Source organism: Leucoraja erinacea, chromosome 26 (genome assembly GCF_028641065.1).
Source record: "Leucoraja erinacea ecotype New England chromosome 26, Leri_hhj_1, whole genome shotgun sequence".
In the NCBI taxonomy this organism is placed as follows: domain Eukaryota; kingdom Metazoa; phylum Chordata; class Chondrichthyes; order Rajiformes; family Rajidae; genus Leucoraja; species Leucoraja erinaceus.
The window spans coordinates 32,908,383-32,923,267 of NC_073402.1; the positions used below are offsets into that span (position 1 = coordinate 32,908,383).

A 14,885-nucleotide genomic window follows, 5' to 3' on the forward strand; every position below is an offset into this window, starting at 1 on the left:
GAATTAAAAGACGTTCCTTTAGGAGATAAGGAGGAATTTCTTTAGTCAAAGAAAGGTGAATCTGTGTAATTATTTGCGATAATTATTTGCGAGGACTGTAAAAGCCAAGTCAATGGCTATTTTGAAGGCAGAGATAGATTCTTGATTAGTATGGCTGTCAGGGGTTATGTGGAAAAGGCAGGAGGATGGGGTGGAGGGAAAGAGATAGCCATGATAGAACGGCAGAGTAGACTGGATGGGCCAAAGTTCACAATAAGGGTCAGCCATGAAGATCTTCGGCACCGTTTCCAAAGTTTCCTCATCCTTCCTATAATGGGATGACCAGAACTACATAATACTCCAAATGTGGCTGAACCAAAATCCTATAAAATCAACATGACTTTGTCTCTTGTACTCAATGTCTGAGTGATAAATGCAAGCATTCCGTATGCCTTCTTTACCACTATTTACTTGTGTTACCACTTGCGGGGAGCTATGAACTTCAATTCCAAGATCCCTCCGTATGTCAATGATGTTAAGGGTCCTGTCAATAACGGCATACTTTCCCCTAACATTCAACCTCCCTAAAATGCAACACTTCACGTTCAGCTTAAAATCCATCTGCCATTTCTCTGACGAGCTATTCCTCAACACTCTGACAACCTTCCTCACTGTCCGTAACTTCAATTTTGGTGTCATCTTCAAACTGACTAACCATCTACATTTAGGTCCATGTAATTTATACAATGCCATCCATAATGTGTGGGACATAGACCCATCATTTATCTGAAGAAGGGTTTTGGCCCGAAACGTTGGCTATTTCCTTCGCTCCAGAGATGCTGCCGCACCTGCTGAATTTCTCCATCACTTTTGTCTACCCATCATTTATTTATTTGCCTCTGAACTCCACAATTTCAGATTTGTAATAGGAAAAAAAATCACATGTGGTTTAAGTATACATTGTCAGATTTTATTAAAGGTTATTTTTACACATTTTGGTTTCACCATGTAAAAATTACAGCAGTGTTTATACATAGTCTCTCCCCCCCCCCCTTTTCAGGGCACCATAATGTTCAGGACACATGGCTTCACAGGCATTGCTCAGGTGTGTTTAATTGCCTCCTTAATGCTGGTAAAAGAGAGTTCTCAGCACCCAGTCTTTCCATCACCTTTGGAAACTTTTATTGATGTTTATCATCATGAGGACCAAAGCTGTTCCAAATGAAATTCAAAGAAGCCATTATGAGACTGAGAACCAAGAACAAAACTGTTAGACATCAGCCAAACCTTTGGCTTCCCAAAATCAACTGTTTGGAACATCATTAAGAAGGAAGAGCACTGGTGAGCTTAACTAATTGCAAGGGGACTGGCAGGCCAAGGAAGACCTCCACTGCTGATGGAAAAAAATCTCTCTATAATAAAGAAAGATCCCCAAACACCTGCCCGACAGATCAGAAACACTTTTCAGGAGTGGACGTCAATGAACACTGTCCGCAGAAGACTTCATGAACAGAAATACAGAGGCTACACTACAAGATACAAATCACTGGTTAGCTGCAAAAATAGGATGACCAGGTTACAGTATGCCAAGAAATACTTAAAAGAGCAACCACAGTTCTGGAAAAAGGTCTTGTGGACAGATGAGACGAAGAATATCTTATATCAGAGTTATCTTATGGCAAGAGCAAAGTATAGAGGAGAGAAGGAACTGCCCAAGATCCAAAGCATACCACCTCATCTGTGAAACACGGTGGTGGGGCGTTATGGCCTGGGCATGTATGGCTGCTGAAGGTACTGGCTCACCTATCTTCATTGATGATATAACTGCTGATGGTAGTAGCATAATGCATTCAGAAGTGTATAGACACATCCTATCTGCTCAAGTTCAAACAAATGCATCAAAACTCATTGGCTGGCAGTTCTTTCTACAGCAAGGCAATGATCCGAAACATACTGCTAAGGATATGCAACAAAATAAGACTACTTTTATTTACATGACATTGCGGTGTCCCAAAAATTATGGTGTTGTGAAATGGGGGTCTATATATAGACACAGCTGTAATTTCTACATGGTGAAACCAAAATGTATAAAAATACCCCTTAATAAAATCTGACAATGTGCACTTTAATCACACGTGATTTTTTTCTATTACAAATCTCAAATTGTGGAGTACAGAGGCAAATAAATAAATGATGGGTCTTTGTCCCAAACATTGAGGACACTGTACAAATCACAAACAACAGAGGTTCCACCACAGATCCGTGCAGAACACCACTGGCCACAGACATCCAGCCAGAATAATACCTTTCACCACAACTGTCTTCCATGGGTAAAACAGACCAAAATAATACCAGAGCCATATAGCATGGAAACAGAGCCTCCAGTTTAACTTGCCCGACCAAGATGCCCCATTTACACTAGTCCCATTTGCCCTAAACCTTTCCTATCCACATAACTGTCCACATTTGCAGTCATATGTATCAGAATAACTATGGGGAGGTAGAAAACAAGAGATGAAAACATGCAGGAGGTCATGCAGCAATGTAAATAGAAACTTAGAATTGTCTCTTTTCACTATGTTCCCTAACCTGCCAAATGTTTTTCATACTTTGTTTTTACTTCAGGTTTCCAACATAAGCAGTTTTTTTTTTTTTTCATGGTCAATGCTCGAATGAGCGGATCAGCAGAGTTTATTGACAAGCAGAGCAAGCTTAATTATCTTTTTCAGAAAGTCATTAAACACACAAGATCATCGAATAAGGGCTGTTTGACATACAAAAATATTTTAATGCAAGTTACACAAAAACTGTAACAAAAAATACAAAGCTTGATCATTTTAATAGACATTGTGGGATAAGGGGCAACATATCTAGTTTACTTTACTCTCTGAATTTCCACTTGCAGAATATGAATATGCTTTGCCCAGAACGATTCTGTCTCGAAGTAGTTTAAAGAAGGCATAATAATTGCTGAAAAGAATCAATGCAAGAGATATTGTTTGATGCCACTTTTCAGAACATATTAAGGAGTACAACTGATAGAGGATGACGAGTCCCTCTATAATTATAAGAATATTCAGGATCCTCAGTGGTTTATTGAAGAAAAACTGCAGATAAAATACAACAGAACTTTTACTCAACAGACACATGTACAGCAAACTTCAGTCCTGCTACATATTTTTCATTTTTTGAATGAACGCATCATTTAGTAGCATTGGTGCAAGCAGTAAATTTGCAGCATGCATAACGAACATAACAGACGAAAATGAGCAGAAATATTACGTTATGATTGATTGATTGAATATTTTATTGTCACGTGACAAATCACAGCGAAATTGTTTGCTTGCAAAGGTTTGCAATAGTCACCACATAAAGGGTGCTGACAAAGTTAAAGTATCCCGCACCAGGTCCTCCTTTGTTCCCCTCTCCCGGCTGCCCCCCCCACTCTGGATCCCCATTGTTCTCTCCCCTCCCTCCCAGCGGTCCCCCCCACACCGGGTCGTAAAGAAGCCCAAAAAAAGTTATGACAAATTTTGGCCTAATTTGAATAGGAACAGAACCATTCTTGTCCAGCTGAGATCCCACAATAACACCTGCTGATCACACATGCCTCCAGCTGGCGATCCTTATGCAGTTCTATTCATCACACTTTTAGGAAAGATGTGATCGTGCAGGAAAGGGTGCTGAGAAGATTCACCAGGATGGTGTCTGGGATGGAGGAGGGAATGGAGAGACTGGGTCAGTTTTCCCTTGAGGAGATTCAGAGGGGACATGATTGTTACACAAAATCATCAGGAGTATAGCTCAGGTGGAATGCAAGACATTTTCCCTATATCAGGGATACATAAAATCACAGGACATAGGTTTAGCATAAGAGGCAAGAGATTTGTAGTGAATCTGAGGGGGATCTTCTTCACCCAGAGTGGCGAGCACCAGAAATACATTGAAAAACTGATGGATGCAGAGTTGCTGACAGTATTTAATAGTCACAGAGTCATATAACGTGGAAGCAGACCCTTCGGCCCAACTTACCCACACTGACCAACTTGCCCCACCTGCAACTGGTCCCACCTACTATATCCCTCCAAACCTTTCCTATCCATGTAGTTCCCTCCATAATGTTTGGGACAAAGACCCATCATTTATATGCCTCTGTACAGACTTTGAGATTTGTAATAGAAAAAAACACATGTGGTTAAAGTGCACATTGTCAGATTTTAATATAGGCCATTTTTATACATTTTGGTTTCACCATGTAGAAATTACAGCGATGTTTATACATAGACCTCCCCCCCCCCCCCAAGGCACCCATAATGTTTGGGACACAGCAAAGTCATATAAATGAAAGTAGTCATGTTTAATATTTTGTTGCATAACCTTTGCATGCAATGACTGCTTGAAGTCTGCGATTCATGGACATCACCAGTTGCTGGGTGTCTTCTCTGGTGATGCTCTGCCAGGCCTGTATTGTAGCCATCTTTAGATTATGCTTGATTTGGGGGCTAGTCCCCTTCAGTTTTCTCTCCAGCATATAAAAGGCATGCTCAATTGGGTTCAGATCGGGTGATTGACTTGGCCACTCAATTACTGACCATTTTTTAAAGCTTTGAAATCTCCTTTGTTGCTTTATCAGTACGTTTGGGATCATTGTCTTGCTGTAGAATGAACCGCCAGCCAATGAGTTTTGACGCATTTGTTTGAACTTGAGCAGATAGGATGTGTCTATACACTTCAGAATTCATTATGCTACTACCATCAGCAGTTATATCATCAATGAAGATAGGCGAGCCAGTACCTTCAGCAGCCATACATGCCCAGGCCATAACACCCCACCACCGTATTTCACAGATGAGGTGGTATGCTTTGGATCTTGTGCAGTTCCTTCTCTCCTCCATACTTTGCTCTTGCCATCACTCTGATATGTTAATCTTTGTCTCATCTGTCCACAAGACCTTTTTCCAGAACTGTGGTTGCTCTTTTAAGTACTTCTTGGCAAACTGTAACTTGGCCATCCTATTTTTGCGGCTAACCAGTTGCACCTGATTCCTGAAGAGCGTTTCTGATCTGTCGGATAAGTGTTTGGGGATTTTTCTTTATTATAGAGGGAATTCTTCTGTCATCAGCTTTGGAGGTCTTCCTTAGCCTGCCAGTCCCTTTGCTATTAGTAAGCTCACCAGTGCTCTCTTTCTTCTTAATGATGTTCCAAACACTTGATTTTGGTAAGCCTAAGGTTTGGCTGATGTCTGTAAGAGTTTTATTCTTGTTTCTCAGTCTCATAATGGCTTCTTTGACTTTCATTGGCTCAACTTTAGCCCTCGTGTTTATAAACAGCAATAAAAGTTTCCAAACGTGATAGAAAGACTGGAGGAAACACTAGGTGCTGAGAGCTCTCTTATACCTGCATTAAGGAGGCAATTAAACACACCTGAGCAATTACAAATGCTTGTGAAGCCATGTGTCCCAAACATTATGGTGCCCTGAAATGGAGGGACTATGTATTAATACTGCTGTAATTTCTACATGGTGAAACCAAAATGTATAAAAATGGCCTTTATTAAAATCTGACAATGTGCAGTTTAACCACATGCGATTTTTTTCTATTACAAATCTCAAATTGTGGAGTACAGAGCCAAATAAATAAATGATGGGTCTTTATCCCAAACATTATGGAGGGCACTGTCCCTGTCCAAAAGTTTCTTAAACATTCTGATAGTACTTGCCTTAACCACCACCTCTGGAAGCTCATTCCATTCAACAATCATCTTTGTGCGAAAAAAGTTGCCTCTCATATAACCATATAACAATTACAGCACGGAAACAGGCCATCTCGGCCCTACAAGTCCGTGCCGAACAACCTTTTTCCCTTAGTCTCACCTGCCTGCACTCATACCATAACCCTCCATTCCCTTCTCATCCATATGCCTATCCAATTTATTTTTAAATGATACCATGAACCTGCCTCCACCACTTCCACTGGAAGCTCATTCCACACCGCTACCACTCTCTGAGTAAAGAAGTTCCCCCTCATGTTACCCCTAAACTTCTGTCCCTTAATTCTGAAGTCATGTCCTCTTGTTTGTATCTTCCCTATTCATGTTCCCATTAAATCTTTCCTCCCCTCAAACCCATGTCCTCTGGTTCTTGATCCCCTTTATTAAGTAAAAGACTGTGGATTTACCTTATCTAATCCCCTCATAGATCCTCAACCTACAGCGCTCCAAGTCCTAGCCTGTTCAACCTCTCCCTATCGTTCAGGCCCCGAGTCCTGGCAACACCCTCGTAACTCTTCTCCTCTTTCCAGCTTAGCATCTTCCCTTTAACATGGTGACGCGAACTAAACACAACTCTAAATGTGGCCTCACCAGTGTCCTGCAGCATGACCTCCGAACTTCTATACTCAGTACTCTGACAGATGAAGTTCAATGCGCCAAAAATCTTTTTGACCACTTGTGACGCTACTTTCAAAGAACTACGTACCTGCACTCCAAGATCCTTCTGCTCGATAACACTCCCGAAAGGTTGCGCCACTCACTGTGTAGGTCCTGCCCTGGTTGCACATAACAAAATGCAACACCTCGTGCTTCTCTGTATTCAATTTCATCATCCATTTCTCAGTGCACCTATCCAACAGATCATGATCTGCTGCATTTTTCACAACCATCTTCGCTATCTACAATGCCACCCACTTTAGTGTCATCTGCAAAATTACTAGTCATGCCTTGATCCAAATCTCATCCAAATCATTGATACAGATGACAAACAGAAATTGTCTGAGCACAAACCTGAGGCACATCACCAGTCAGTTATTAGTAACATGCCTAATCCTAGCTTCCATCATCACCCTGTGTTTCCTTCCAGGAAGACAATTTTCTAGACAAGACAAGTGCCTCAGTATTGAAGGCCATGGGCCAACTCTGGATGTTGCGGGTGACTACTGGTTGGTGTGGGTATGATGGACTTAATGGCCAATTTCCATGCTCTATCAGTCAGTTGGATTTGGAGGTTTTACCTCAGTCATCTCCATTCATAATCCATTGCTTTGGTCTGGACTTCAACTATGCCTCAGAAGCTTAGAAAGGAGACAAAATGTAGAAACAAGGAACTGCAGATGCTGGATTACAAACCCCCCCCAAAAGTACTGGAGTAACTCAGCAAGTCAGGTAGCACCCCCCAGAACATGGATAGGTGACAGAACAGTACAGCACAGGAAGAGGTCCTTTGGCCCACAATGTTTGTACTGAATATATTGCAAAATTAAACTGATCTCATCTGCCTATACACGACCCAGATCCCTCTATTCCTTGCACTTTCATGCGCCTATCTAAAAGCCTCTTAGAAGCCACTATATGTGTCTTCATCACCACCCTTGGCAATACGTTCCAAGACCCCCTCCCATCCGTGTAAAAAAATTGTCCTGCACATCTCCATTCAACGTTTCCCCTTACCTTATAGCTATGCCTTCTCATGTTGAACATTTCCACCCTGGGAAAATCGTTCCAACAATCTATCCTGGCTATGCTTCTTTTAATTTTATATACTTATACAGTGTACAAACAGGCCCTTTGGCACCAACATACTCATGCTGGCTAACCTGCCAATCTACACTAGTCCCACCTGTCTGAGTTTGGCCGATATCCTTCTCAACCTATCCGATCCTTATAACGAAGATAAACACAAAATGCTGGAGTAACTCAGTGGGTCAGGCAGCATTTGAAGAAGGGTCCTGATCCGAAACATCACCTATGCAGCTTCTCTAGGGATGCTGCCTGACTCAGTGCTACTCTGGCATTGTGTGTTTTTCTTGGGTAAACTTGGATTGTTTTCTCTGGAACTTCGAAGGTTGAAGGGAGATATTTCCTTGAAAGTGATGTCACAGGTAGATAGGTGTAGATTAGTGTCACTAATCTAAAAGGTGGTCAAAAAGGTTTTCGGCACATTTGCTTTCATCGGTCAGTGTTTAGTATTGAAGTTAGGAGATCATGTTATAGTTACACAGGACGTTGGTGAGACACAAATTGGAGTATTGTGTTCAGTTTTGGTCACCATGTTATTGAAAGCATGTTGTCAAACAGGAGAGGGTGCAGAGATTTACAAGGATGATGCCAGGTCTCAAGGGCCTGAGTTATGGAGAGGTTGAACAGGATAGTATTTTTTTTCCCTTGAGGCACAGTAAGATGAGGGGTGATCTTAGAGGTGTACAAAATTATGAGTGTAATAGATTGGGTAAACGCACAGCTTTTTGCCCAGAGTAGGGAAGTCGAGAACCAGAGCACATAGGATTAAGGCGAGGAGGGAAAGATTTAATATGAATCCGAGGGGTAACCTTTGTACACAATGGGTGGTGGAAGTATGGAATGAGCTGCCTGAGGAGGTAGTTGAGACAAGTGCTATTTCAACATTTAAGAAACATTTAGACAGCTATATGGATAGTGTAGGAAGGAACTGCCGGTGCTGGCTTACACCAAGGAGAGACACAAAATGCTGCAGTAACTTAGCAGGACAAGCAGCATCTCCAGAGAAAATGAATGGGTGACATTTCAAGTCAAGGCCCTCCTTCAGACCCTAACTCTAATGAATGGTGTGAAAAAGGATCCACTGATCAGCATGGATCTGATATGTTTCCAAGCTGTTAGGCATACCAGATCCATTGTCGTGGAGACAGATTTCTAGACTGGAAGCCAGCAACGTGGCGTTGTTCAGGGATCGACGCTGGGTCCACTATGGTTCAGTATTTATGTGAACTATTTGAACAAGAATGTAGATAGCATGGTCAGTAACTTTGCAGATGACAATAAAATTGGTGACAGTGAAAAGGTGTGTCTAAGATTGCAACCGGATTTTAATCATTGGGCCAATGTGCTGCAAAATGGGAGGTGTAGATGGACGATGGCAGTTGGATAAGGTATTGGTGAGGCCACATTTGGAGTATTGTGTTCAGTTCTGATCACCCTGATGTAGGAATTTGCTGTTAAGCTGGAAAGAGTGCAGAGAAGATGTACAAGGATGTTACCAGGACCCATGAGATTGAGCCATGGGGAGAGGCTGGTCAGTCTAGTTATTCCTTGGAGTACAGGAGGATCAGGGGTGATCTTAGAGAGGTGTATAAGATGAGGGGATGGACAGAGTAGATGCACAGAGTCTTTTATCCAGTAGGGGAATCAAGAACCTGAGGACATAGGTTTCAGGTGAGAAGAGGAAGATTTAATAGGAATCCGAGAGATTTCTTTTTCCACAGAATGCGGTGGATATACAGAATGAGCTGCCAGGATGTAGTTGAGGCATATACTACAAGAACATTTAACAGACATTTGGTCAAGTACATGGACAGGACATGACAAGGAGTATTGTGGGCCAAATGTAGGCAGGTTGACTAGTGTAGCGTTAGCAGTTTGGTCACCCTGGGCAAGTTTCTGTACTGTATGATTATGACTTCTTGTAACATAATTTAAATCGGATAAATAACCATTTTAAAGATAGTTGGACTGGTACATGGATAGGAAAGGCTTGGAGGAATGTGGGCCAGGTGCAGGTAAAAGGGACTAGTTTGGTTAGGCAACTAGGTCAGCCGGCAGGTTCTGATTCAGTGCTTTGTGACAAAGAACATTTCACATTTAAAATTAATACAAAGTAGGGAATTCTTAAAATCAAATGATTACAAATAGTTGTTATAATAAAAAATTATCTTAGGATGCTAATCCATACTTACATAAAATCTGAAGTGTGAAACGTCTGAAGGAATTGCCACGTTGTAATTTCCCATGGCTTTGTATACATTTTTATTATGTTTTACTAATACTCCCTGTGGCCACATATACTCTTCTGACCAGCTAGAAGCATGGAACAAATAAAAGCAATCACTGGGTGGTTCTTAAAATATATATCCAAAGTAAAATTAAGATTTTAAGTACAAAAATAACCAGCTTCTATTACAGTCGCTATTCCAAACTTAAAGCCTCATTACTGATGTACACCAGTAATCTAGAAATGCACAAAAATATTTGATTCCTGAACTGCAGGGTGGTGTTAATTCCACAATGCCTTCCTCCAAATTTCATGCAATACAACTTTGGGGTCGAGGGGGAAAGATAGATCAGCCATAATTGAAGGGCAGAGTAGACCTGATGGGCTGAATGTCCTTATTCTGCTCCTAGAACTTATGCTTTGCTGAAATTTAATAGGGTACATTAATAAAGTAAAAAAAATCCTTTTTATCCTACATTACTAGAAGACAGTCATTTTTTTGGGACAAAATCTTCAACTATTTAAAGTAGACTGCATGGTATTGTGTTAATGGTTTTAGCATGGCACTACATACTCAGATTAACAATACAAATCTGGATAAAAGGCAAAAAGGTATGAACCTCATCAATACTTTAAACAGAAACTTAGTAAAACTAAAGAATACAGTGCTCGAGATTTTAAGTTACTTACGGGTGCTGAAGTACATTGGAACAGAGTGTAGGATCTACTTTCTGCCAACAACCCAGATGTGATGCTGCTTTGTGTAGCAGGTCACAATAGCGTGGTGGTAAGAGGTGCCTTGTGAGTATTACACAGGTGCTGACCCAAACCAAGATAAAAAGCTCACACGACCACCTCTTGTCATAATATTGTGTACTCTGTAAAAACACAAATATATTAACATATTACTGATTATATATCATTTTCTTGGGATGAAAAATAAAGATTGAGAATTTGTATGCACATACCAATTACCCAGAAATTGATTTTTTTTAATGCTGAAATCAAAGATGAATAAGCTAGTGGACGATTTACAAGCCAAAGTCCATATTCTCTGCCTTTAATTACAGGCTTTCCTTTTTCAGTTTACACATATTATCCATTGGTGGATAAACCCTCAGAGGAACATGATTTATTTGCACTAACTATTTAGAAATGGAAATAATTAAATACTGGTTTCAAGCAAATCCCACAAATTCTTATGAGGTGTATTCAAGCAACCAACAAGATGGCACAAACTCACACCTGACAGCACCTGGCTCGAAGGGCCAAATGGCCTACTCTTGCACCTATTGTCTATAGTACCGCTTTTGACAAGGCCCACATGGCTTAAAAAGTTAATGCACATGCATCTGACACATGTGGGCAAACAAGATCCAAAATAGGCTGGGTTTTCCCTCCCAACTCAAAGTCTATAACAAGTGGTGCACTGCAGTTAATTGGTGCTGGTATTTTGTTGTTTACTGACTTGGATGATAATGAAGGGGATAGGATTTGTAAATCCACAGACAAGGAAGTTGGTGGAGCTGCAGATAGCAAAGTCAATTGTCCCAAACAGAAAAAGATCATCTGGAAAGTTGGGCAAGTGTGATGTAATATATTTTGGAAGGTCAAATATGTTGGGACAGAGACCTTTGGATGCAAATCCAAAGCTCTCTGAAAGTGGTGACACAGTTGGATATGATAGTGAAAGGGGAATTTGGTATGCTCGTCTTCATAGGCCAGGGCACAGAATGCAAGAGTTGAAATGTCATGTTGCAGTTGTACAAACCACGACACTATAAGATGTGGTAACAATAGATAGTGTACAGAAGAGATTCATGAGGATGATATTAGTTATAAGGACAAATTGGACAGGCTCAATTTATTCCAGCTAGAACGTACAGAGCCGAGGGATGATCTTCGAAGTTTATAAAATAATGAGAGCCATAGATGAGATAGGTACTAAGAATCTTTTGCCACAGCAACAGAATCTATAAACTAAACCGCACAGGTTTAAGGTGAGAGGAAAGAAATGTAAAGGTGATCTGGTAAGTTTTTCCACAGGGCATGGTGAATATGTGGAATGAGCTGGCAGGGGAGGTAGATCCAATTACAACGTATTTGGACGGATGGGACGGGCATGGAGGGATACGGGCCTAATGCTCATGTGTGCACATAGGCATCATGGTCAACGCACTTCTCAAATTTCTCTGGTTCTGAAACATTTAGCACTCGGCCATAAGTAAGAAGTACACGCTGAATCTTGACTTCTTCCCGAGATCATCATTAAAGAAGCTGGATGTCATTTCACAGTGCAAGGTACAACAAATGGATGAGCACTGGATTCATAAAATAAACCCAGAGGGATTAGTCAACATCCCAGGTATGGTAATAATATCTGTGCTTCAGGACAGCTTACAACCCCAGGCAAAATATTCAGAACATTTAAAAGACATTTGGACAGCTACATAGATAGGAAAGGTTTAGAGGGATATGGGCCAAATGTAGATAGGCGGCACAAGTGTAGATGGGGCATCTTGATCGGTATGAGCAAGTTAGGCCGAAGACCTGTTTCCGTGCTGTGTGACTCAATAACAATTACAACAGTGACTATGTGGAAAATTGTCCAGGCGTGTAAGTAAAATTCAAGTAAGAGCAATAAATTCCAGAGACAAGCACAGCGAATTACCTTGAAGTTAAGGGACCATTGGCCAAGTATGTATCAAAGTGACTTGTCAAACTAGAAGAGAAGGAGCATTAAAAAGTGAAAATATTCAAATCCTTGCAATCGTACCTCACTGTGGTTGCTGATGATCAAACATCCCAACTCCAGGTTATCATGCAGAAGCTCCTCAAGGTAGTTTCCTTGGCCCAACAATCTTCGCCTACTTCACAAATAACCTTCCTTTATTATAAGGTTGGGACTGAGGATGTTGGCTCAACATTCAAATCCAAAAAGTTAATTTCCATTTTAACTCTTTAATGATTAAACAGTTCACGTGAATGTGCAAAATGACCTAAATATTCAGGCACGAGCTGATGTGGCAAGAAACATATATGCCAGAAAAGTGTCTAGGAATGATCACTTCCAACAAGAGAGAGCATACCCATCCACTCTCCGCATTAACATCACCAAGTGGACGCTATCGAAATCCTGAGCCATAGATTAAAATAACCTGGAAACACACTTTGATCCCCACTTGCTTTTGTCGACCAAGATGCTCATCAAAGCTAGTCCAAACTGCCTGCTTTAGGCTCATGTCCCTCTAATCCTTTCCTAGCCATGTACCTGCCTAAATCTCATAAACGTTATTATAGTACCCACTTTAACCACTTTCTCTGGCAGCTCATTCCATATATGCACTACCATCTGTGTGCCAAAACATGTCCTTCAGGTCCATTTAAAATATTACAGCTATTATAGTTACAAGGTTTAAAAGACATTTGAACAGATCATGGACTCACAGCACAGATACAGGCCCTTCAGCCCAACCTATCCACGCTGCCTAAGATGCCCCTTCTAAGCTAGCCCCATTTGCCAATATTTGATCCATATCACTCTAAACCTTTCCTATTCATTTATCCGTCCAAATAAATGTTGTTGCTGTATCTGCGTCAATCACTTCCTCTGGCAACTCGTTCCATATACAAAACACTGTGAAAATGTTCCTCCTCATGTTTTTATGAAATCTTACCTCTCTCACCTGAAACCTATGCCCTCCAATTCTTGATTCCCGAAATGTGGATAAAGCTGTGTGTATCAATCTGTGTCCCTCATGATGTTATACACTTCTGTAAGATCACCCCTCAATCAGTGACGCTGCAAGGAATATTGTATTGTATTGTATTGTATATATAAAGTCCTAGCCTGCTCAAACTCTCCCAATAGCTCAGGCGCTTGATTCCTTACAACATCATTACATTTTATTTCGCATTTTTTTCAGCATAATAGCAAGTCTTTGTGTAGCAGGGTTACCAAAACTGAACAGAATTCCCTTGGTGCAACCTCACCAACATCTTGTACAACTGCAACATAAAACGTCTCAATGTCCCTACTCAAGGCCTTGATGGATGATGAACAGCTTGCAAAAGCTTTCAAGGACAATTTCAACATTAAAGAAAACTGGAGAACAGACTGGGAGCAGTGACCTGCAGGTTAGGGAAGTAGGAGACTTTTTAAAATGAAATAGTTATAGTTCAGGGCAAACATGGTCCTGCAAGGACAGGAAGTCCAGGGGTCCTTAGATATCTGGGGGGGGGGGGGGGGGGGGGGATATATAAGCCTGTATTTGTTTGTTTGTTCTGGTTAAGGCTGTGCACACGGCAGCCAGACAACAGTTGCGTGTCTTTTTCTTTTTTCCCCACTTAATTTAATTTCAAGTTTGTGTACCTTGTGTGCTATGGCTGTTGGCAGACCAATTTCCCTCCGGGGATGAATAAAGTTCGATCGTATCGTAAGGAGACTTATATTCACCAAGAATAGAGGATTGAGAAGAGATCTCACAGAAACCAATAAAATTCAAACGGGATGCTGAGCTAAAGTACTGACATGCAATTTGTCTGTGGAAACTATAAATTAAAACAAATGTTTTCCAAGTGTCAGGTCATCATAGTGTACACTATCTACAAAGTACACTAGTTATTTCTCCTAATTACCCAAACAGCATTTCCCATAAAGCAAAAACGTCAACAGCAACATGTACGTGGGAACACCGTATGCAGGATTCTTCCAAGCCCCTCATCACTCGGAATAAGAAATATAATTGTTAGCCCTCCAATGCAGCTCTAAATCATGAGATATTCATATATAAAAAGTATAATAACAAAATTGTTGTTGCAGAGGACAGCAAAATGAATTTATGCATTTGTGTTGCAAAGAAATGTTTTTTTTCAAGATCTGAGATGATATACTACAAATTATGTGCAGGCCCAGTGAGACACCAATTAGAATACTGTGCACAGATCCGAGAAGAATATAATTATTATAGTGAGAATCTTTCAGATAGAGGGAGAAATAAAAAGAGGCTACGACTGAACTGTGCACAAAATTATGAAGGATTACAATGAGAAACAAAGTAAGGACATTTCCTCTGTGGGGTTGAAAACCAGGGGACAGATTTCAAGTAAATGAAAATGTTAAAAAAATACTGGAAATACCTGCTAGGTTTATCTAGCATTTTCTG

General features: G+C 40.8%; 1 protein-coding gene across 3 annotated transcripts in view; it reads right to left on the reverse strand.

Annotated features, from left to right (window-relative positions):
- Positions 1–2,742: 2,742 nt before the first annotated feature.
- Positions 2,743–14,885, reverse strand: part of tmem39b (transmembrane protein 39B) — a 39,494-nt gene continuing 27,351 nt past the window's right edge. Inside the window, exons 7-10 of one of the 3 annotated variants that reach the window (XM_055656691.1) lie at positions 10,411–10,598; positions 9,686–9,806; positions 6,989–7,048; positions 2,949–3,086 (exon numbers count right to left, since the gene is read on the reverse strand). In XM_055656691.1, coding sequence (XP_055512666.1) covers positions 7,031–7,048; positions 9,686–9,806; positions 10,411–10,598 — 327 coding nt within the window. In that variant the 3' untranslated portion in view covers positions 2,949–3,086; positions 6,989–7,030. Of the gene's footprint in view, positions 3,087–3,495; positions 3,688–6,988; positions 7,049–9,685; positions 9,807–10,410; positions 10,599–14,885 lie in introns of those variants that run through there. The other 2 variants (XM_055656689.1, XM_055656692.1) reach the window with 2 other exon arrangements.